This window comes from Atractosteus spatula, chromosome 22 (genome assembly GCF_055471065.1).
Source record: "Atractosteus spatula isolate fAtrSpa1 chromosome 22, fAtrSpa1.hap1, whole genome shotgun sequence".
NCBI lineage: Eukaryota > Metazoa > Chordata > Actinopteri > Semionotiformes > Lepisosteidae > Atractosteus > Atractosteus spatula.
In genome coordinates, this window is record NC_142727.1 from 3,447,729 (window position 1) to 3,469,973 (window position 22,245).

The following is a 22,245-nucleotide window of genomic DNA, read 5'->3' on the forward strand; positions in this document are numbered from 1 at the left end:
AAGGTCTGCCAGAAGGAAGGCGTCAGAAATCCCTACTGGGGAGTGCTCACACCTCTTCAAAGTCAACAAGAAGCCCCTTCTCTATGTTCTCAAGGTCAGAGGAGGGCCCACAAAACACCGATTGCTGGGTCGGGAGTAAGTTTGAACACTGTAAATCCAGAAAAAAACATAACTGCTGGTTTTTTTTTATATATATCAGACGTGTTGCACTATTCTAGACAGGCTTCCACGTTGTCATGAATTTGAGCGACAGATCCTGAAGGCACATTTCCATTTATTTTAGCGACAAACTTTCAATTGTACTGCATCCAAGTGTCCAAGTAGAATCTGGAGCCCCCCCCGCCCCCGTCTAAGCTTAAGTAAAAGTAAATATATATTTGTGCATGTGTGGCATCCGATACACAGCTCCCCTGAGGCGATGACTTCACTACTGGCTTCAACCTGCATTGCAGAAATCCCTCTGATCTAGAACTCCTCAGCACAAAACTGCCTGCGTCTGCAATCGCCCCGGCCTCGGCGCTGAGGGGGAGAGAGAGCAGCGGAGCCGCGGCGTGAGAGAGAGCGGCACGCAGCCAGCGGAGCTCCAGCCAGCTCTTGAGCAATAGTGTGTGTGCGCGCGCGCTCGCGTGTGTGTGTGTGTGAGTGAGAGAGAGAGAGAGAGAGAGAGCGAGCGAGCGAGCAGGAGAGAGAGGGAGCCGAGGAGTGAGGGACGACCCTGAGTCTCCGGCAAAGAGGAGTTACTGTGGGATAACTGGATCCTCCGGTGTGGAATGCTCCCCAGACCCCGGGCGTCCAAGTGCAGTCAGATCTGCGTCAGCCCTGCCACCAGTGCTAGTGCTGCTGCTGCTGCTGCTGCTGCGACTGCAGCTCCTCTCCCTCACTCATACCTGTTCTTCACTTTGCCTGCATTTTTTCCTGCTATCCGGCCTTTCGACTGCGGACAGCGTCTGCCTGGCTGCCTTATCAGGCATCCTGCTGGCAAGTCGGGGCTGTTTTCTGACACATGCGGACAGACCCGGGAGCCTGCCCCTGTGCTGCGCCACTTTTTTTCCTCTCTCTCTTTTAATCTGTGCCAAACTCTCTCGTGCGCTCTCGGAGTGGGCATCGCCAGGACTGGACGGCAGGCTTGTTTTGTTTTTTTTTTGTTGTTGGCGGAGGTGTTGATGGTGGCGCTGGTGGAGGGGGGGGAGGGAAGGGGGCGAAGAGATTCCTCTGCAGGACTCTGAGCGACCCAGACGTCTTTCCACGACCTGCTGCCCGGGACTCTCTCTCTCTCTCTCTCTCTCTTCTCCTCCTCCTCCTCCTGGACGGGACAGGATGGGACGGGACAAGACAGGAACGCCGTCCCCGTGGGAGAGGTGCCTGCGGGCGGGCAAACGCTGTCCCCTCGGGTTCGTGCTCGCCCTGCTGATAGGTAAGGACGCCTCGGTTTCTCCTCTCTCTCTCTCTCTCGCGTGCGCGCGCGGGGCGGTCGGGAACAGGACCCGATCTCTGGACGACCTGCTGGGGGGACGAGCGTGCTCACTGAACTGCAAGCTGGCTCACTTGTTGCTCCTCAAGGGACATGGGTTTGCCGTTCAGACGCAACGGTCTTCTAGTAGAAACCGTACTGCGTTCCGGCCGGCCGGAGATCGGGATTTTGAGATTCCAGCACTTCTTCAGCCTCTTGCACTGCTACCTCAGGTTTCTGTAGAACTAGTCCGGCTTTTTTTGGGGGGGGAGGGGGTTCAGGTTCTTGGATTTCGGAGTTGTGCTCCGGAGGGGGGGTAGTAGCTCCATGTTGTGCGGATGTGTGAGATCTCGGGAGCCTTCGCTGTCCAAAAGCGCCAGGCTGTCCCCAAGACCCAGGGGCAGGAGGGCTAAAGTCAATGTCGTTTTGCAAAATCTGGAGCTCCCTCACCATCCGCAAGCTCTGCCCGGCTTCTCAATCTCCCCAGCATGTAAAGGTTTGGGTGACAAATCTCTGTTGAACAGGCTGCACGCAGCAGGGAGCCTCTTAAAAACTGACCGAAAAGCCAACGCACTGATAATTGCAGACGTACGGCCCACATTAGAAAAAGAAAAGCTGATCTCGGATTCACTGGACGTGGAAGTTAAAATGTTATTTGAAAACATTTCTGGACTTAGGTCTGTAAATGTACACCTGGCTGCAGAAGCCAATATCCTAACTACCACTTGCCAGAAACAATGAGCGTTTGATAAATATATAAGCATTGTCATTGAACAATAAGTACAGTTTAAAAATATGTAAGATAATACATTAGTGAACAATCTAGTTCCAGGTTCAGGGCACCAACACTGCATGTATCAGTGAGATACTCTATGAACAACTACACTATATTACAGAGGTATAATCTGTGATCAAGACCTTTTCTGATGTGGAGTTGGAGTGTTGCTAGGATTGGCTAGCCTTGCAATAATGCCGGGCTATTTGGAGGTCCACTGCATCTACACTGCAATTGCGAATACCCAGGGATACCTAGAACCCCATATTGGGGTCCATTAATTTAGCGCAGAAAGGGTTAACAGCAGTTTAAAAGTCAATTACTCTAGTGCAGAAAGGGTTAACCGCCGTTTAACCCAGAGTCCCTCAGTTTAACTCTTTGGGCACTAATCCCAGTGTGGGACCCTTAATCTCGTGTTGAAAGGTTGAACCCCAGTTGTGGGGTCCATTCATTTTGTACAGAAAGGGTTGACCCCAGCTCGCTGTCTGTTAATCTAACGCAGAAAGGGCTGACCCCAGTCTGGTGTCCATCAATCTAGTGCAGAAAGAGTTAACTCCACTTTTGGGGTGCATTCATCTAGTGCAGAAATCCATTAATATAGCGCTGCCAGGGCTAATCCTAGTTTGGAGATCGTGTGGAAAAAGTGCTAACCCTGGCTCTGAAGATCTACAGGGTCACAGAACACCCATACTGAGACGACAGGGGTAAGAAGCTCTTGCACGCTTGCTGCTGAGTAAGAGAAAAGCCAGGCAGGCAGGTAGGGAGAGTGAGAGACAGATGACAGACAGGGCAACAGAAAGCTCACAGAGTAACAGGCAATAGAAGAACACTGGACACGCTAGGAGGGTGATAGACATCATCTCCTTGATTGACGTAGATCAGGAAAGGCTTGCAGACTCTAGAAAATTATCGTGGAGCTTTGCGGCACGTCTTCCAAAGGTTTCATGATGAGACATCGCAAAGCTCAAACGTCTGTCCCGGTTTTGTCGGTGACATCAAAAGAGGAAGAGGGAAAATTGGGGATTGCACCAGGTGGGGTGGGGGGCACCCCAAGATTAATGATAAACTCCTAATTAGCACAGAGTCGGGGAGGCTGGCACGCTGCTGGGGACAAGGAACTTGTGAAGGAACACCTGAACTGGTGTGCAGGCCAAAGCGAACGCAAGTCACCAGCAGTGACCCCATTTTTAAGACCCCACTGACTCGGATTCCCCCAGATCCCAGGACGATCTCCGTGTGCAACAGCCGATCTTAATGTACGACTCCGAGATCCCTCCAGGGATATTTCCCATCTCGTTCAACACTGGTTTTGCAGAATCTGAAATGCGTGTTAAAAAAGTGTCAGCGTCACAAGCAGAAGAAGGTAATAGTGGGGGAAAAAAATGCACCCAACCGCAGTGCAAAAAAAACATGGAGAAGGGTTAGGAACGGATACGAGCATATCAATAGTCTCAGGGCTAAAGACAAGAGGATTGGGCTGCCTTCCCATGATGCTCCCTCCTTCTCTTAATTCAGACAGACCAGGCAAGAGGCCTGGAATTAAGACATGCGCAACGTATTACATGAGGATGGGTGCTGCTGACCTTGAAGAAGAAGCCCCTGTAAAGGTACATAATGGGATAATAGCAAAAAGCATTAAGAAGGGCAGACAATATGAGGATATGAACCTACTTGAGTACTTGTCAGACCTCATTTTCAAGAGGGCGTACAATTCCGCTCACCGCATAGCGAGACGCGCTCGGCTGTCATGGAAGGAGCTCAAGAAAAGAGCGACCACGTGACTTTCTCGGGTCTGAAAGGGGTGTCTCTCGTCCCACGGTGCACTTCAGGGCGGAAAATGAAACAGGCACCCGGGGTCACAAAGGGAACTAAGCGGATGAGCATTCAGGACTGGGGGAAAAAAAAGCAGAGCGTCTGTACACCAAGAGTAGGTGGTGTGTGGAACAAGCTGCTGAACCATGTTGGTGAAGCCAGTTTTAATAACATCTGGATGAGATCTAGATGTCTGAAATGATTCGGAACTCAAAGCCCAGTGATTTAACAGGACTGGATAGCCTGTACTGATTTATGTATACCCTTTCTTATTGCGTTAACTACCCCTGTCTATATCTAAGACAAAGCGCTTCAGGAGTATCCTGGGTTCCTCAATGTTTTTGTACAGATAGAGGTGTGGACATGTCCTTGGTTAAGAGCTAGACATGCATCAAAACTTTCTGCAGACTCAATTAGAAGATCCTATTTTATTCCCCGACTAAACTAATTCAGAGTAAGACATTGCTTTCCGACATTCAAAACCTTTACAGATAGCTTTAAATACCTGATTAAAACTTAAACAAAACCCTAACCCACCGTCATACAGTTTCACTGCAGTAACATTTCGCTCCATTTTCTCAATAATCTGTCGCTGTTGACGCTAAAACAGGTTCCAGGCAACACTGCATGGGAACAGAGTCGCAAATTCCTGAAAACCGGACTCAGTGATAAGGGGTACTAATGTTTTGTCGCACCTCGGGGGCGATGGCTGTTTGTGCAGTGCAGTCAGAGCGCTGTTTAATCGCTGCGATATTTTAGAGCTGTCAGCCTGATCGTTTCGGATGCATTGCGTAAGCAGTCTGTGAAGGCCAGAAGCGACTGCATTCTGCAGCAGCAATGTCCGAGCCTTCCCTCTGCTCTCCGTCTGGAAAAGTAATTGTCGCTGCGCATATCCCGGCTTTATAAGGCAACACCGTATATGAAGCCAATTAACACAGATAAATCCATAGACTCTGGCTCCTGCAGTGCCTAGTTATGGGGTCTGGCAGTAAGAGGAATTGAGAATAGACCTGAAAAAGCCTGGCAGTGGGACAGCAGGCCTTCCCGCTGCACAGTACATCACTCGACTGCTGGTGGCCAGGAGCAGGATTCTAAACGCAGTCTTCCGAGGCCAACGCGGTACATAAAGCTCATTTTCACACGACCTGGCCTGGCCGACCCGCCTGTGCAAGTCTGTAAATGAGCGCCGCTCATTCAGAAAAACAAGCAAGAGAGAGAGAGAGACGACAGCCCTCCCTTCTCACTGCCTGACCACCGGTACAGCTGCACGGCAGCGCTGAGCGCTATAGATGAGCCTGCTCTCATCTGTAAACCCTCTGCTCTTCAAAAGCAATTCCACCTCTGTTGGCGGGAGTCAGTCAGTCACCTTCTGTATCCAAGCTACAGGAGTGGAAATATTTTGAAAGCTTTGCACGTTTGTTTAGGGTGGCAGAGTGGCGCTGCGGTTAGCAATGGCTGCCTCGCAGAGCTCCGGACCTGGGGGGGGGGCTGTCTGTGTGGAGTTTGCATGTTCTCTCTGGGTTTGTGGGGGATTCCTCCAGGTGCTCTGGTTTCCTCCCACGGTCTGTACTGGTGGGTTATATGGCTTCTGGGAAAGCTGGCCCTGGTGTGGGTGTGTCTGTGTCCGTGCGTGCCCTGTGATGGACTGGTATCCAGTCCAGGATTTATCCAATCTTGTGCCTGTGGCATCCTGGGATAGACTCCGGCTCCCCCGTGACCCGGAATTTATAAAAAGCGGCTGGAAAAAGGATGAACGTTTAAAGATTAGGACCAGTCTCCCGTTTCTTCTGCTATGGAAAGGGCAACTACTGAAGGACTTGGCTCTCGCCTTTGAGATGTCCAGTACCAGAGATACGTGACACCAGTGCCTTACAGGAAACTGCGCATCTACAGGAGGAGTCACACATCTAAGAATATGAGAGCCGTCTGCAACGAGAGGAGGGCAGCATGCTCCTCTAACGTGCTCGGGAGAGAAATTCACTGATCCGTGACCCGTGAACACGGTGATTCTGAACTCCTACGCTCCCTTAAGAACCGGGACGTACCTGGCTGCTCTACTTATTTCAAAGCAGTGGTCAAATCATTACACAGACTGATATCAACACATCTACACTCACAGCTAGTACAAAAATAGCACCAAACCCAAAAAGACAGGAGTATAACATGATGGGATGGCACCAAGCTAAAAGTAGAAACTGGTGATGATTTCGGAACTGGCAAAGTGTGTCTGATCATTTATCCTGGATTTATAAGGCAATTCATACGCTATGAGTATTACTGCCTAGTTGTGGAGTATATGCACACAATAGGGACAGCTATATTACTCTCCCCAAGTCTAAGTGATTCTCAGCAACCTCCTAATCTGTCACTACAGCCCACCTGATTGAAGTCCAACTTCTAAGTGGTCTAGCCACCCATCCTTCTTGATGTCTGTAACCCCGGTCCCGGAGAGGCCCGGTCCAGTTACTCCAGGGGTTCTGTATCCCTGGTCCCGGAGAGGCCCAGTCCAGTGACTCCAGGGGTCTGTAACCCTGGTCCCGGAGAGGCCCGGTCCAGTGACTCCAGGGTTCTGTAACCCCGGTCCCGGAGAGGCCCGGTCCAGTGACTCCAGGGGTCTGTAACCCCAGTCCAGTGACTCCAGGGGTCTGCCCCGGAGAGCTCCGGTCCAGTTATTCTTACAGGTCACCTGTTTCTAAAGACTGGCCACACCTGGAAGTTACTGACGAATCAAATAAGTAATCCGTTCGGATACGAGAACTCTCCTTGAGAGCCGAATTTAGTTTTAGATTAAATAATTTTGAGATCTTTTAACTAATCACCCGTTTAATTGCTCACAATGCCACTGTTCTACATCTGTAAATGATTAAATTAAATGGTGTCCTAAAAAAACCCCACTCGACTGCAAGACAGGATTTACAAAACGGGAACAGCCACATCACGGAGCAGTCATGACAAGCAGGAGGCCGGAGGCCAGTCCAGTCAGCGAGCTGATTGTCGGCAGTTTGCTGTGAGAGATGGCTTCTTAATGACTAAATGGCGTTGGCCGGACGGGCCTGACCCTGAACGAGCCGGCCTTGGGTCCTGCTGTCGGCTTCCTGTCCCTCATACACTGTAAGAGGACCAGGGGAAGTGTCATTTATATTCTGTTTCCTGATGTAGCTCACCTGTGTCTCATTGTTTCGCTGCATAGGCCTTTTCCAACAGGGGGTCAGCTGGTTATCCTTGACGGCCATCTTGGTCATGTCTATATCGAGTGTATTAAGTGTTTCGTTCCGGAAACACCGGTTATAAATGACCCTTCCCCTGGTCCTCCTACAACACACGCGCAGATGGGCTCATTCACCCGCGCACTGAACAAGCACAAGCGCACAAGTGAGGAGAGACAGACTGACAGTCGTGTGCCCACTGCGTGCACAGTCTGTCTAAGCCTCTCTCCATACGGCCAACCCCCGGTATAACGGGCTTCGGCTTTAACAGACCAAATCTGCTAAAGATTTCTCTAGAAACACACAAGTAACGGACTTTTGCCGCAGAAACAGGGGAACGGCACAAATAAATACGACATGGGTTTCAAGTTCAGGAATAGAAACGGTGCCCTGCAGAGGTCGGTCAGCTGCTTACGAAGAGTCTTATTTGGGTTTTGTGTGCCGTACAGGATATTTATGACACATGAAACAAAGAGCTTTTATATTTCTGATAGACAAAGCACAGGAACAATCATTTACTGTGTCGATTGCAACTGTTAAAAGTCAAAAGATCCATGAAGCAGTATAGTACATATATTTTTTTCACATAATAGTGTGTTTTGGGACTGAAAAAACATCTTTTGTGATTAACTGGATATTTGGTGCTAACAGACACCCCTTCCCCAATATGAATCTGTTAAATTGAGGGTTTCCTGTAGGACAATTCAATGTGATCAGGCACCAAAGCACCAATACTTTAATCCCTGCATGGGTCTCTACAGACTCGAACACTACCCAGCATCTGATCTGCAGGTGCCGTAGGACAGGTTTGGATCACACGTGCTCCCGGTCCTCCGCCCCCCTCCTCCCCACACTAATCCCGGGATTAACTCACTGGGGATTGCAGTCCAGATGGATAACGGGGTCCTCCAGGATCAGAGATGCAACCGGGGGAGCGGCAGGTCACGCTGGAGGCGAAGGGCATTTCGTGCCACGGAGGCAAAAACGACGAGTCTGGCCGAAAGAGCGTTCTGGGTTATAGGCTGCAAGGAAAAAAAAGAAAGAAACATGTTGGGGGAAAAAAAAACACTTTTTTCAAAACCGCTTTTCATCCCATTCAGGGTCACGGGGGAGCCAGAGCCCATCCTGGGAAGCAGAGGGCACAAGGCAGGGTACACCCCGGACAGGACGCCAGTCCGTCACAGGGCACACACAGCCATCGACACACACTCACAACAGGGCCAGCTTTCCCAGAAGCCAACTAACCCACCAGTACAGACCGTGGGAGGAAACCAGAGCACCTGGTCGAAACCCACGCAAACCCGGGGAGAACATGCAAACTCCACCCAGACAGCACCCCAGGAATTGAACCCGGGGCCCCAGCGCTGCGAGGCAGCAATGCTAACCACTGCACCACTGCTGGAAAATAACAATTTAGAAAATGAAACGGTTTTAAGATGAATGATGTGTGCAAAAAAAAAGAAAGACGTGTTGTCTGCTTATCCGTGGTGAGAGATTCTCACATTCCAAAGACCCCGACTTGCGCCCAAAGACTATGTGTTCTTAAACCTTGAAGTATCATTTAGTTCAGTGGTGCATTAAAGGTGAACCAGGACATGCATGTCGTGTTGAACAGGAAAATGTCTGAAATGACAGCGTTTCTGAAGTTGTTTTGCTCTTCAACAACAAAAATGTTAGTGCTACAACAAGTACTACCAGTTTATTTAAAAAAAAACGAAAAGTAACTATCGTTATTAGAGTCTGTCTATTTGGGAGAAATAATCATATTTTCATACCAAAATGGCCCAGCGGGGTAATTCTTTTTTATAGTAACTGGTCGTCAAGGACGACTTCCTGTGTAAGTGTCACAGGAGACCCGTGTAACCTCACACCGGGGGGGCTGGGGGCTGGGGCAGGGCCCCCCTCCGGGACTCGGGAAACCTTGGAGGTGACTTAATTAAGCTCCTCCGGTCTCCGGTAGCTCACACCGAGCGCAGCGTGTCCAGTGTGTGTTTACTTCAGCCATCCCGCTGTCCTCAGCGGACACCCGAGACGGGCCCTCTCGTCTTTCAAACGGAGGTGCCGTTTAAGGACGGCGGGCGGCCCCGGCTTAGTGATAAAAGGGAATAAAAACAACCCACATATGGCACTTAATGAATATAAATAAACCCTTCACCCTGAATATAGCGTCTTTCGCGCTAAACCCCCCCTCTTCCCCTCCAGCCGCCGGACAGGTAGCGGCGCCCCCCCCCGGCCGCCCTCGAGCACCGCGCTGCGCACGTCAGCGCATTCCCCCGCTGCCTCGCGGAGGCCCGGAACTGCGCAGCGATTCTCGAAACGTCGCCAAGTATCGGGCGCGTTCAGTTCAGGCGGATGAGCTTTTGGTTTATTTCTGGTATTTAACTACGGGTCCCCCCCCGAAATAAAACAAATTAACCGGTAACATTTTTCAGTCCGTTTACCATGTGTACCTAAAACTCGTCCCCGTTCACTCCATTTGTCTGGTTCGCTTTCTTGTTATAACTGGTATCTATATACAACGATGCGGGTACGAACCGCAACAATAATCAAAAAAAAAGTTGCCAGAAGAAAAACAAATCCGATCCTTGGACCCCTGCTTCACTCCAGAATAAACATGAATCTTTGCCGGGAGAAGTGGGCTCCGTTCATGAAGACATTAATAATCAGTGCGAGTGTCCTCATGTTAATAAAGCTTGTGTTCACATTAGGTAAACACTGTGACATTTCATGGTGACTAAACCCCAGTGGAAAGTCACTCTGTGCTCATTCTGCAGCGCAGGACACTTGTCACAAGCACTAAACCCCCAGTTCCAGCTGAGCTCTCGCTAGCTTGTAGGTGCTGTCAGCGCACAATGAAATAGGCTGCTCGTGTTCATACTATGGAATGATCATTGGTATCTCAAAATTACAAGATGCCACATGAAATATTTTTTTCCTTGACGGCTGCACTGCTCTCCCATAGAGTTCTCCTCGCGAGAAGTGACTCAAGTCAATGCAGTTCGGTCTGTGGCAACCGCTTGGAGTCAGAGGTGGTGAGGAGACTCACTGTTCCTCCCAACAGAGCCCAGACAGTTTGTGCACGTGCTCCTGGTGCCCACGAAGGAAGCGCCTGAAACGTGCTCTTCTGATCTCCCCGTCGCCGTGACCCGCGCTGTGAGCGCTGACCATCTGAGGTTAGCGAGTTACTGGCCAGTCTCCAGTGACCCTGGACAATGTCATCAGCCCGCCCCGACTGCAGCTCTCCCAGTCCAGATCTCGGCTCACACTTGGCTGGAATGCGAAAAACTCAGACTGGAAGCTCTTCCCACTGTTGGACAGATTAACTGCACAACAGCTTGGAGGTATTTTCATTGCCTTTGCTGTTGAAGCTGATGGTCTTTCCCCCCCCCTCAAACTACTGCTGTTGTCCAGAGCTTTTAATATAGCCTCTTTGTGGCACTGTGCCTGCAGCTCTGTTCTGTAAACTTTGAGCAGACATATTGTCCCAGTCTGATATGAGACAGAACTAGAAAGCACCCATACAGTAGTTGAGTGATAAATAAATACAACCAAGTCTTTCCAGATCAGTCATTCTCACACCGGTGTCTCTTTGCATCTTGCAACTTGATTCTTGGTTGGAAAAATAACTGCTGTTAGGTATTCATAAAAAAACAAAATCTTGTATTGCTCTTTATACGGAGTAAACAAATCTTTTGGATTCTGAACTGAAAGGATTTTTGAGAGCGTGCAGTTTGTGGAAATGTGTTGTGTGGTAACTTCAGGCAGTCCTTCAGTTGTGAAATTGAAGCACTGATATAGTTTGCTTCTCTCGAGAGTTAAATCGGCTGTCTCCAGTGTCTGGCTTAGCCACTGCATTTCAATACCGGTTGCGTTTAACGACAAAACTCATTTTGAAAAGACAAGTTCACAATGGGCAAGAGATGGTGAAGAACTTTTCTTGACTGTCAGGTTGGACCCGGAGCAGTTTTAGTAAATCCGAGCTTTCCTCACTGTGTTTACAAAGCCCTGTTATTAAAACAGGGGACCCCCCCCGACCCCCCAAAAAACAGTGTTCCCAGGACAGGCCTATGAGCCTTCATCACAAGGGTCTGTGCCAGGCCCTGTGTGATAAAGGGGCAAGCTCCCAGATATCACCGAGTTTGGGTGTGCTCTGCTTTGTGCTTCGTGTTTAGGGCTACAGCTATGAAGTATGGGTTTACAAATTAAAGGAGACTCGCTTTGTAATTAGCAGCAAACTGACCAAAGGATCCCTTTCTAGTCATTTCTCAACCAAAGCCTGGATGTCGACTTGGCGGGGTAGCTTGTTCCACACCTCCACCACCCTTTGTGTAAAGAAGAGCCCCCCTTCTCAGTTTCAAATGCCCTTCTACACAGCTGCATTGCGTCTGCGTCAAGTCTGCTCATTTGCCAAAAACAAAGAGAAGGCACCAAAGTAAGTAGGGAACGAGGCGAAGCTCTGAAGGCTCCAGCGATTATGCTGCCACAGCTTGCTCACAGATTTGTTTAATTTGATCAATCCCCACAGCCGGCGTGCTGGAGGCTAAGCCACCAAAAAAAAAAAAACCCCACTGATACTGAGCAGCAGTGTTGCTGCACTGCATTAACCAGGAGGGGCGGGGGGGGGGTTGTGCTGCAGTAGAAAATACTGCAGCCGGTCTCTGCATTACTGATGGGCTTGAGATCCCCAGACTGCAGCTCGCAGGCACACTCCTGCACCGGGAGGGGGTTGGAGGAGGAGGGGGAGAGAGCTTAGCGGAGGTGGCATCCGAAACGGAAAAGATTTTTAAAAAAGGGGGGGCCCAGACGGCTGTGATCTTCAGAACACAGGCCAGGCCAGGCCAGGCCGGGCCAAGGTCCGGCACATCACCGCCACACTCAGACTGAAGCGATTGATGCGGGGGGTCTTGTCCTGTCCTGTCCTGAGCAAGGCCGGATGTTGGTGTTCATAGGCCCGGGGTGCTTTCACTCCGAATTGTGCAGAAAGAGGGGTGAACGCCACTTGAATGACGTCGATCGACACGCTGCACTTTAAACTCTTCTAACGCTCAACCACCATCACTCCGATCCTTCTGGTGCCTGGAACAGCCGCTAGAGAGCGTCTGATTAGTGATTTGGAGACGACCGCAAGCCTGTTGTTTCAGCTCGATTTTTCGTTTGTCACTAGTGTTTCCCTCCTTCACAGGCCCTAAACATTTCGTAGGCCCTACAAAAACCTGGCCACATTTCCCTCTGGCCTGTACCAGTCACGACCTACTAATTACCCCCATCTCTGAACTGGCCTCATCACTCTGCTCTCCTCCCCGCTGAGAGCTGGTGGGTGGGGAGAGTTGAACGGATAGGAACGTGCAGATTTCTCCTGGAACAAGTAAAGGTTTATTCCCTGCTTGTCTTCGAGTGTGTGAAGCAGGCTCCACAGCCGAGACATTGTGTTTCTTTTCTTCTCTTTTCGGCAGGGAATAAACCTTTACCTGTTCCTTTGCTTTTGAGTGGAGTGTCCAGGAAAGCGCTGTATAAGTGCAAGCAGTTCCGAGATGGGGATTATTAGAAGGGCATGATTGGGAAAGGCCAGGAGGAAATTTGGCCAGGACGCCGGGGTAACACCCCTACTCTTTTCGAGAAACGCCCTGGGATTTTTAATGACCACAGAGAGTCAGGATCTCGATTTTACGTCTCATCCGAAGGACGGCGCCTGTTTACAGTCTAGTGTCCCCGTCACTATACTGGGGCATTAGGACCCACACAGACCACAGGGTGAGCGCCCCCTACTGGTCCCACTAACACCTCTCCCAGCAGCAGCCTCAGCTTTCCCAGGAGTCTCCCATCCAGGTACTGGCCAGGCTCACACCTGCTGAGCTCCAGTGGGGCTCCCAGCTGGGGGCTGCAGGGTGATATGGCTGCTGGCTAGATCATATAAAACCCAGGCGAGACAGCCGCCTCCTGTGGTGCCTTTTGACAAAGTTCAACCTAAAGAACCACAGAGAAACGAAAGGCAAAAACACAAAAACCATCACAGGTGACAACACATCTTTTCCCAAAACACACAAATCCTCACCCCTGGCTCAGATGATGACATATATTTATATGTAACGAAACCGGCACACAGCAGTGACAGCAATCTTACCAGGAGAGCACTTCCAAGCAGGACACAGAGTGATCATTTTGGCGGCGTGTCCAATTTCTGCCCTTTTTTTAAAAAAAATGTAGTTTCTACCCCCTTAACGTCTTCACAAGGACACTAACTAAAGATGTTACATTTAACACCCAACCCCAAAGTTATCTCATGGTTCACCAATTCATAAAAATTATATTTCCTTCCCACCCCCCCACCAGGAAACCTACAGGTCTCCCACTCCCGGACTGAACAAGAAAAGCTCCAGCAGACCTTTTACACACTTACTTGATAAGGAAGACGAGGAGCTTAAGTCTTAAAAAAAAAAACCTTCAATCTTATTTCATTTCTGTTGGTTAAGTCAACCTCCACCTCAATCATAGCTGAGCTATATCCGTGTTTTCTAAAAGCAGGCAGTTGCGATTGGCCTTCTACACAAAAACAGTCCTTCAAACAAGCGTTATTTGTGTCTGCAGGCCCCTAGGCTTACCAACGGCAGATACATTTAATGTTGCAGCTGGTGTTTTGCTGAACATGGTGTACCCTTCACCCGCCACCCTGAATTGGAAGAAGTGGATAGGAACTGCAGGGATGGATTTGGTGGTAGTGTACCGGGGCAGACCACAGTAACCCTGTGGAATCAAGACCAAGTTACTGAACGCATTTCGGAAACGCAAAGCATCCTGGATCGCGGGAGAACAGGGATTAGGGGGCGACCCCTTTCCTCGGCGGCACTCGGCCAACTCATCCTGGCTCTGGTCCCGGGGACGCACTTAGGAGGGATTAAAAATAATCATCTATTTCCATAATGAGAAAACACTGGCTGGAGATGGACCATCGTCGTACACCCCCACCTCCCACCCCCTGCCCGCCGTCAGTCTCTTTGACTCATCGGCGCATGATCCTTGTGGGTCTTGCAGAGCTGAAGATTCATTCACAGCCTTCAGGAAGGGCAATTTATGTCTGCGCTGCTGAAGCGGCTCATCCTAGCTCATTCGTGCCGCTCGATGGTCACGAGAGAAACCCAATTTTTCAAGTCAAGTGACATTTATTCATATGCAATGGAGCATCACTCCTAACTCCTAACTTCTTCATCCAGTTCCGGGTCACAGGGGAGCCGGAGTCTATCCCAGCAAGCACCGGGCACCAGGCAGGGTACACCTTGGGCAGGACGCCAGTCCAACACAGGGCCACACACAGACACAAAAAATCACAAGGACAGTAAACACAGGATTTGATCCAAGTTAAAATCAACACACGCAAGAGATGGTACACAGACGCTGCCTGCAACTTTTCCCACAAACGTGGATTTCTAGACGTCGGGGGGAACTTGCGATAGCGAATGAAGGTGGAAAAAGAAGTCACCTCCTAGTGCTGAGCTGAAGCTGCAACAAGCACATGGCCGCTATTAAGGAAAACAAAAATATTTCATGTGCCTCTTTTAATTCCAAATGATCTTGCTATTACAAGACAGTGGATTATCTCATTATTACGAGACACCAACGATCGTTTGGGTGTATGAACGACGTATTCCACTGTGCAAAGACAGCACCTACTGTACAAGCTAGCGAGAGCTCAGCTGGAACTGGGAGTTTAGCGTTTGTGACAAGTGTCCTGCGCTGCAGAATGAGCACAGGGTGACTTTCCACTGGGGTTTAGTCACTATTAAATGTCACAGCGCTTACCTAATGTGAACACAAGCTTTATTAGCACGAGGAAACTCGCACCGATTATTAAACAAGAAAGCCTGAACAATTCCACTGCTTAAAAGTCAGCTAATGATAACGTAGGTATTAAATGATAATGTACTATCCCAAAATAACAAGATCATAATCACAAGATGCACATAAAATGTTTGTTTTTTTCCCTCTGGATGGTAGTTTCCATAGAGCCCAATCTCATACTTTGCGATTCGGTCTCTACAGGTGCGAGGGAAAAAAATATTTTAATTGCTTCAGACAACGTCAACTCCTTCAATGGTCCCAAGAGCCTTTAGGCCAAAGGCTCAAGACTGAGAGCACCGCCTTTTTTTACACACTTTCAAACTCCATCAGTTCTGAACAGCAGCTTCATGGTCCAGCCTTCTGCCAGTACTGAATTCAACACACGTTAATCGGTCCTTCGGGTCCCCGAGGTAACAAAAAGACAATCGCCCACGTTAGCGGGCATTTAATTGGCTTCTCGTCTCATTAAGATCCAGCCGGAGAGCTTTTAATTTGTTTGCGACAAGGTGGGCCGTTTTCAGGGCACTGCAGTGTCCATATGGCCCAGCTCCCATTATGAAAAGCTGGTTATCACGGCTTAAAATCTCAGCCCCTCCAGGATCACGCTGCCCGGCTCCATTTTAATTGCTTTCGGCTAACGGGTCCCTAAGAAAATTAATGGCAAATTATGCAAGAGATTTGCGTGCAACTAAGCTGTTTATGAGAATCCAGATTAAAGAGGCAACCATTTTTCGAAACGAAATCACTAATGAATGGACTATTTAATCAGCATGGATTACCATAAAATAGGACAGCATCGTAGCCATGTTTGCAGTTACACATTTTCACTGTTTTGCTATTGTTCTATTGTTCCTCTACTGGAATATTACTTCAACTACTTATTGATATTCATTATTCATCCATCCATTTTCGAACTGTTTTATCCAGCACAGGGTCGGGGGAGTCGGAGCCTATCCCAGCAAGCAAACGGTCCGGCGCAGGGCAGACACAGACAAACACACACCACTCACTCACACTCACACTCACAGGGAGAACATACGAACTCCACACAGACAGCACCCCAGGGATTGAACTGAACCCAGAGTCCCAGTGCTGAGAGGCAGCAAAGTTAACCACTGTGCCATAGTGCCACCCTAATATTAATTAAGTTTATAGTAATGAGTTACATTAATTACTATTAATATGTTACTGATGGTATCGCGTTGCTCCATCTTTGTGCTTTTTTAACTTTCATTCATTAATTGCCTTTTTTTCCACTCCTAATGTTTTTCTGAAATGTAATGTAGAGACCTGTGTTGTTGATGTATTATACAGGACTGTACCCTGCTCAACTGTGTGTTAGCAATGTAGTAGACCAGTAGGGGGCACTCACCTAGTGATCTGTGTGGGCCCTAATGCCCCAGTACAGTACATTTTAAGCTGTGACTATACTGTAAAAAGGCGCTATCCTTCGGATGAGACGTAAAACTGAGGTTCTGACTCTCTGTGGTCATTAAAAATCCCAGGGTGTTTCTCGAAAAGAGTAGGGGTGTTACCCTGGTGTCCTGGCCAAATTTCCCCCCTGGCCTTTACCAGTCATGGCCTCCTAATAATCCCCATCTCTGAACTGGCCTCATCACTCTGCTCTCCTCCCCATTGAGAGCTGGTGTGTGGGGAGAGGACTGGAGCATCATCCAGGTGGGGCTGCACACTGGTGGGGGTGGAGGGGATCCCCATGACCCGTAAAGAGCTCTGAGTGGGGTGTCTGTCCCTGTCTCTCCCCGTGTCCCTGTGTCTGACCTGGACTCTCTCCCTCTCTCTCAGGGCTGTGGTATGTGGAGGCTCTGGAGGTGTCAGTGGGGAAGGTGCCCTCTGTCCAGGCCCTGAATGGCTCCACGGTCCTGTTGCCCTGCACCTACAGTACCTGTATAGGCATTGAGAACCTCTACTTCAACTGGCACTTCCTGGACAACGGCACAGAGAGAAAGGTGAGAGACACACATGGCTTACACTGCACATACAATCTTCCTCAAGACCACAATACTGTCATAATGATGTAATGTAGTATTATTAGAACAACGAAACAGAAGGCACAAGTCAATAATAATTATAATAATAATTGTTTACACTTAGCGCTTTTCTGGACACTCCACTCAAAGCTCTTTACAGGTCATGGGGATCCCCTCCACCCCCACCAGCGTGCAGCCCCACCTGGATGATGCTCCAGTACTCTCCCCACACACCAGCTCTCAGTGGGGAGTTTAATGTAGGTGTTATTACAGTACTGTAATAAATAATTAATAGAGACTTACTCTTCATTAAAGGGGCACTGTGTACAGCAATCCCTCATTATACGAGCTGTTGAAAACCCAAGTAACTGGAACTAAATTCCCTTTACTTCCTGGGTTGCAATTCCCATTTGGGTTTTGGAACTGGAATTTGGAATTGGGTTCCAAAAATTCCAAAATGTTCTCTCGAACGCCGCAACCTCACCTTAATACAGCGCAGAACGGCACTCAAGTCTGAAAACGATCCGATTCCTGATTAATTCCTCGAGTTTCACGCCTCGGGTCGTTAGCCGAGGCAGAAACAGCATGTACTGTAGGAAGACATTGTTCACACGTCTTCGCGTTTACAGTACAGTAGTTACATCATTCTAGTCGTTAGCAAAAGCAGAAAAGGTACTATCCTGTACTGCACGCACTTAACACAAGCAAGCCTTTATTTTATATATACATAAAAAAAGTTAAAATGTCCTAAAAAGTAAGAGGTCGATTCCCCCAGATAAGATGCGACAGTCTGGTCGCTGAGTGAAAAACCGGGGAGGAATCGTTACACCGCGTGGGAAGGAAAACTCGTACTGCGACCGCGGAAGAGAGGAAAAAGAGTCAAATTCCGACACGTCCCCGCTCTCTCTCCCTGCCTCCAGATGTGCGAGGCCGTGATCAAGGCCACCGGGGTCGAGCCCTCCGTGACCTACTACCACGACCGCGTGCGCTTTGTGGGCACCAGCCGCACCAACAACATCTCGGTGGTGCTGGAAAACGTGACCTTCGAGGACGAGGGCATCTACGTCTGCTTCGCCCGCAACCCCAAGGAGAAGAATCACAACCACAGCGCCAAGTACACCGTCACCGTGGTGTCCGAGCGTGAGTTCCCGGAGTTCTGGCGTGTCGGTCCCCGTTTTAGCAGCGGTGCGCGTTTGGACAATTTGGTCCTGCCTTGCGCCCTTGTGAGGGACTGGCGTCCCGTCCAGGGTACAGTCCCGCCTTGTGCAGTTGAGAGCTTCGTGTCCACGGTCCAGTAGTGACACCCAAACAAAGACAGAGCTGGGGTACTGTCTGGGTGGAGTTTGCATGTTCTCCACCATGTTCCTGCTGGGTTTCCTCCAGGTGCTCCAGTTTCCTCCCACTGTCCAAAAAGATACCGGTAGGTTAACTGGCGTCTGAGAAAAATCGGCCCTGATTTGAGCGTGTCTGTCTGTGCCCTGTGATGGACTGGTGTCCTCCCCAGGGTGTACCCTGCCTTGTGCCCTTTGCTTGCTGGGATAGACTCCGGCTCCCCCATGACCCTGAACTAGATAGAACGGTTTAGAAAATGGCTGGAGGGTTTTCCGACTGAATGACATGGTGCTGGTTTGTCGTTTCTCTCGCCCTCCACCCTGAGGCAGTGCTGGAGGTGGACAACACCCTCACCGTCATGATCGCCTCCGCCGTGGGAGGGGTCATCGGCCTGATCATCGTCATCATGGTGCTGAAGGCGCTGGTCCTCTTTATCATCTCCAAGACCCGCGAGAAGAAGTGAGTGGGGGGGGGGAGTGCTGATAGAGAGGGAAAGAGTGCAGTTCTTTACACAAAGAGTTGTGGGGGTGTGGAATGAGCTGCCCAGCCATGCTGTTGAAGCCGATACCCTGCCTTCTTTCAAGTAAGGGTTGGAAAAGACATTTTGATCGATTAACAAGTAAAAGCACTTTTATTTGTAAGCTGTCTTAACTTCTTAGCTGCAAGCCAAAATGCCGTCAGAAAGTCGCACACACCCCAATACCGGCCATATCTGGCAGCTGGGGCCTGCGTCACGAAGGGTGAGAAGGCTCTTGCGAGTACCCTGGGGTCTGTGGGGTCAACTGTACAAGCTCTCCAGTGCACAGAGAGTGGCGGGAGAGTGGAACGAGCTGCCCAGCCATGTCGTTGAAGCCATGAGATCCTGGCATCAATTAACTACTCACAACCAATCGGCACAGAGGGGCTCTTGTTTGTCACCTTTCTTGGCTTCTCATGCTTCTGTTAGCAGTGCCAGTGACTTAACCGCAGGGTGGCCCTTCTCAGAAACAGGTCAGAAAACGCAAAGCAAGAATCACAGGGACCCTTCTCTAACAGCTGGCCTTTTTGTTTTCCCTCTCCACAGCAAAGAGTGCCTTGTGAGCTCCTCAGGGATTGACAACACGGAAAACGGTCTCTCCGGCTCCAAAGCTGACACAAAAGGAACGGCAAAGGCGTGAGGACGAGATCACGTGGCCACACCGCATAGCTCATCCTAAACACGTATTATAACCACGGACTGTTTTCCTTTGTAAGAAGAAAAAACAATATTCATATATATATAAAAACAAAATCTCTATTTTAAACTATGCTTGAGAAACGGGGTACACGCGATGTATCCTCTTAGAATCTGGGCTGGATAACACCCACCCCCACCGCCCCCCCGGTTTAATCTGCAATGAGCTGCTCTCGAATTGGACCGCCAGTCCGCTCCGCGGTCCGGGTCGAAAAACCCGGAACCCGGCCCGTTTCGAAGTGGGTTTCACACCGGACGACAGGGCCCGGGTCCCTGGGGCGGCTTCGGGGCTCCAGAAATGGCCGGAGAGGGGTATTTTTTTTTTTCCTCTCCTGCCGTCGGAGGGTGCTGCAGTGAAGTCTGGGCGTTTCTGGGCCCAGAGTCTCGCGGGACGGACGAGGAGGAGACCGGATCGAGTCCCACTTCACGGCCCCGCGGTTCTCTGAAGCATCCGACAGACGCCCCCCCCTTCCTGAACACAGATCAGCGCGCGCCAGAGGCAGAGGGAAAGAGTTCTGATGGAGCTCCTCTCTCGCTCTCGATGACAGATTCCTTTTTCTCGCATTTAAAACATTACTCCAACGTCGCGATAGACGCAGTCAGACGCACCGCACCGCTCTTGCGACATCCAGACACAGAAGAGGACGTCAGCATGAACTGGACGAAGTTGGCGGTTTGGTACCAATTGGACCTTGAGCGCCACCGTCTGGGGGGTTTTGTTTTTATTTCCTGATGTACAAAACAATCAGGAAGGCGATGAGGGGGAGGACGTCTGCTCGTCCCATCGTCCTCTCTGAGGGAGGCGGCACGGTTTGGCTCCGTTCTGACTGGTCCAAAGAAGACTCCAGCTGACCCCCGAGCCGTGTAAGTGGGGGGGATCAATGGCTGGCGGGTGGGGAAGTGATCCCTGCCCAGGACTGGTTGTCACGCTCGTAAACCCCTCCTCTTAAGGACGCTCCAGCCCTTCCTTGTTCTGTACTCATCCCCTGCACCTGCCTCCGGTTCCTGCCCCCCGTCCTATAAAAGCCAGACGCTCACTCTGTTCCGCGCTCTGCACTGGTTCCTGCACCAGGCGAGTCCGGGACCTGGAGTGCCTGGTCCCGTCAAGTTCATAGCTCCTGTGCCAGTTCCAACCCGGTTCCCGTTTTTAATCCCCTACGTCTTTGTCTCGGATGGACCGCCACGCTCTGGATTTATGCCTCGTCTCGGATTCCCCTTTGGACTCAGTTTTGGACTGTTGGCCTCGGCCACACCTCCCCCGAACACCAGCGCACCATGGACACGCCCCCTGTTCTCATTCCTGACCCCTGCATGCCTTTTTCCCCCGTGTTTTCCTCACTCTACCGCGGATTGTGTCGTCTGCATAGGGTCCAGAAAGAACGCCTTCGTTATACTGGTGTCCTGTTCAGGGTAGGTGAGCGGATCGCGAGTTCTCCCTGCTGAAGAAACCAGGATGAGCTCTGGGCCCACGAGCTACGTTTCTCAAGAGAGGAGTTGGCCTCTTTCCTTCGGGCACATCGGCACCAAGGTGGAGACTCCGCCTGCCACCCCTCCATCAGCCATGACGCAAATCAAGCTGTCAAACGCATTCGAAGACGAGGCGTCCGGATCCCCAGTGATCGATATAACACTGGTTATTTGGAAAAAGCCGGCCCAAACGATTCCGGACCGGCTTACCAAACTCGTCAAGGCTGTGGGAGCGTACTGAAAGAGCCGTGCAAGCTCTGATCATCGAGTTTAACAACACTCCCGGGGCCAACTACAGGAGATCCACGTACCACTGTCCGTCAGTTACAACCGCAAACAACCGAGAAGCACGTCAGGGCTGGAAAACAATATCGGCAGGATCAGCAAAATAGGAGAGGACTGCTGCTCCTTCTTCATTCACTGCCACCAAAGCAACCACTGGAACGATCGGGGGTTGCTGTCCGGATGGGACTCGCAAAGCATTCTCATATTTGGAGCTGATCGAGCTGGGCGAATGAAGTGGACAATTGTGAGGAAGATGACGCAGAGCAGGAGGGATGGTCTTGACAGAACGAGAGGACTCCATCAGGGAGGGGGGGGTAGTTCACTTAAAGGGGTGTGGGGGTGTGGTATAACATCCAGCCCAGCACAGGTTTGATCCTCTTTGCTCGAGATGAACACGCGTGCCTGTAAACACTCGGGTCTCCCTCTGCTGGCGGGGAGTACTTTAGTGCTAGAAGAAAATTAAATATCCGAAACCATAGAAACAAATCTGCACCCTAACCCGGACCCTGTAAGAGAGAGGGGAATAAGCCGTTTAAAAGACGCTGCTTCCAAAATAACCAATGTATTTTTTTTTAGCATGTAAAAGAACAGAGGGTTTTTTCTGGGGGCATTAAACAGCTTTCACGAGAGGAAATCTGCTCTTTTCATGATCGCTTTTCCCTCCCCTGGGGCCTCCCCCAGCAGAAAACGCCGTCACCTCCCCCCGGCCAGGCCAGCTGGGCCACATCTGGGAGCTCAGAACGAACAGCACCTTCGCGGCTTTGCCTCTCTGTTGCAAAAAGAAACAAAAGTTGCGTGAATGGAGTCCGACTGAAGCACTGGGGTTTGTACCCTTCATATTAAAATGAGGTGTCCGGATGCCATCCGTCAATCAGAGCATCTTA

General features: G+C 50.2%; 1 protein-coding gene across 1 annotated transcript; it reads left to right on the plus strand.

Annotated features, from left to right (window-relative positions):
* The first annotated feature begins 535 nt into the window (after positions 1-535).
* On the plus strand, positions 536-21,986 carry scn4ba (sodium channel, voltage-gated, type IV, beta a). Its single transcript, XM_088939523.1, has 5 exons — positions 536-1,414; positions 16,880-17,043; positions 17,985-18,204; positions 18,726-18,855; positions 19,460-21,986. Exons 1-5 carry the CDS (start codon positions 1,318-1,320, stop codon positions 19,551-19,553), a joined length of 705 nt encoding a protein of 234 aa, XP_088795649.1. The 5' UTR covers positions 536-1,317; the 3' UTR covers positions 19,554-21,986.
* The last annotated feature ends 259 nt before the right edge of the window (positions 21,987-22,245 follow it).

Coding starts and splice junctions, on each gene's coding strand:
- scn4ba (XM_088939523.1), top strand. CDS start 1,318: ATGGGACGGGACAAGACAGGAACGCCGTCCCCGTGGGAGAGGTGCCTG. Junction 18,205..18,725: donor CGTCACCGTGGTGTCCGAGC/GTGAGTTCCCGG, acceptor ACCCTGAGGCAG/TGCTGGAGGTGGACAACACC. Junction 18,856..19,459: donor TCCAAGACCCGCGAGAAGAA/GTGAGTGGGGGG, acceptor CCCTCTCCACAG/CAAAGAGTGCCTTGTGAGCT.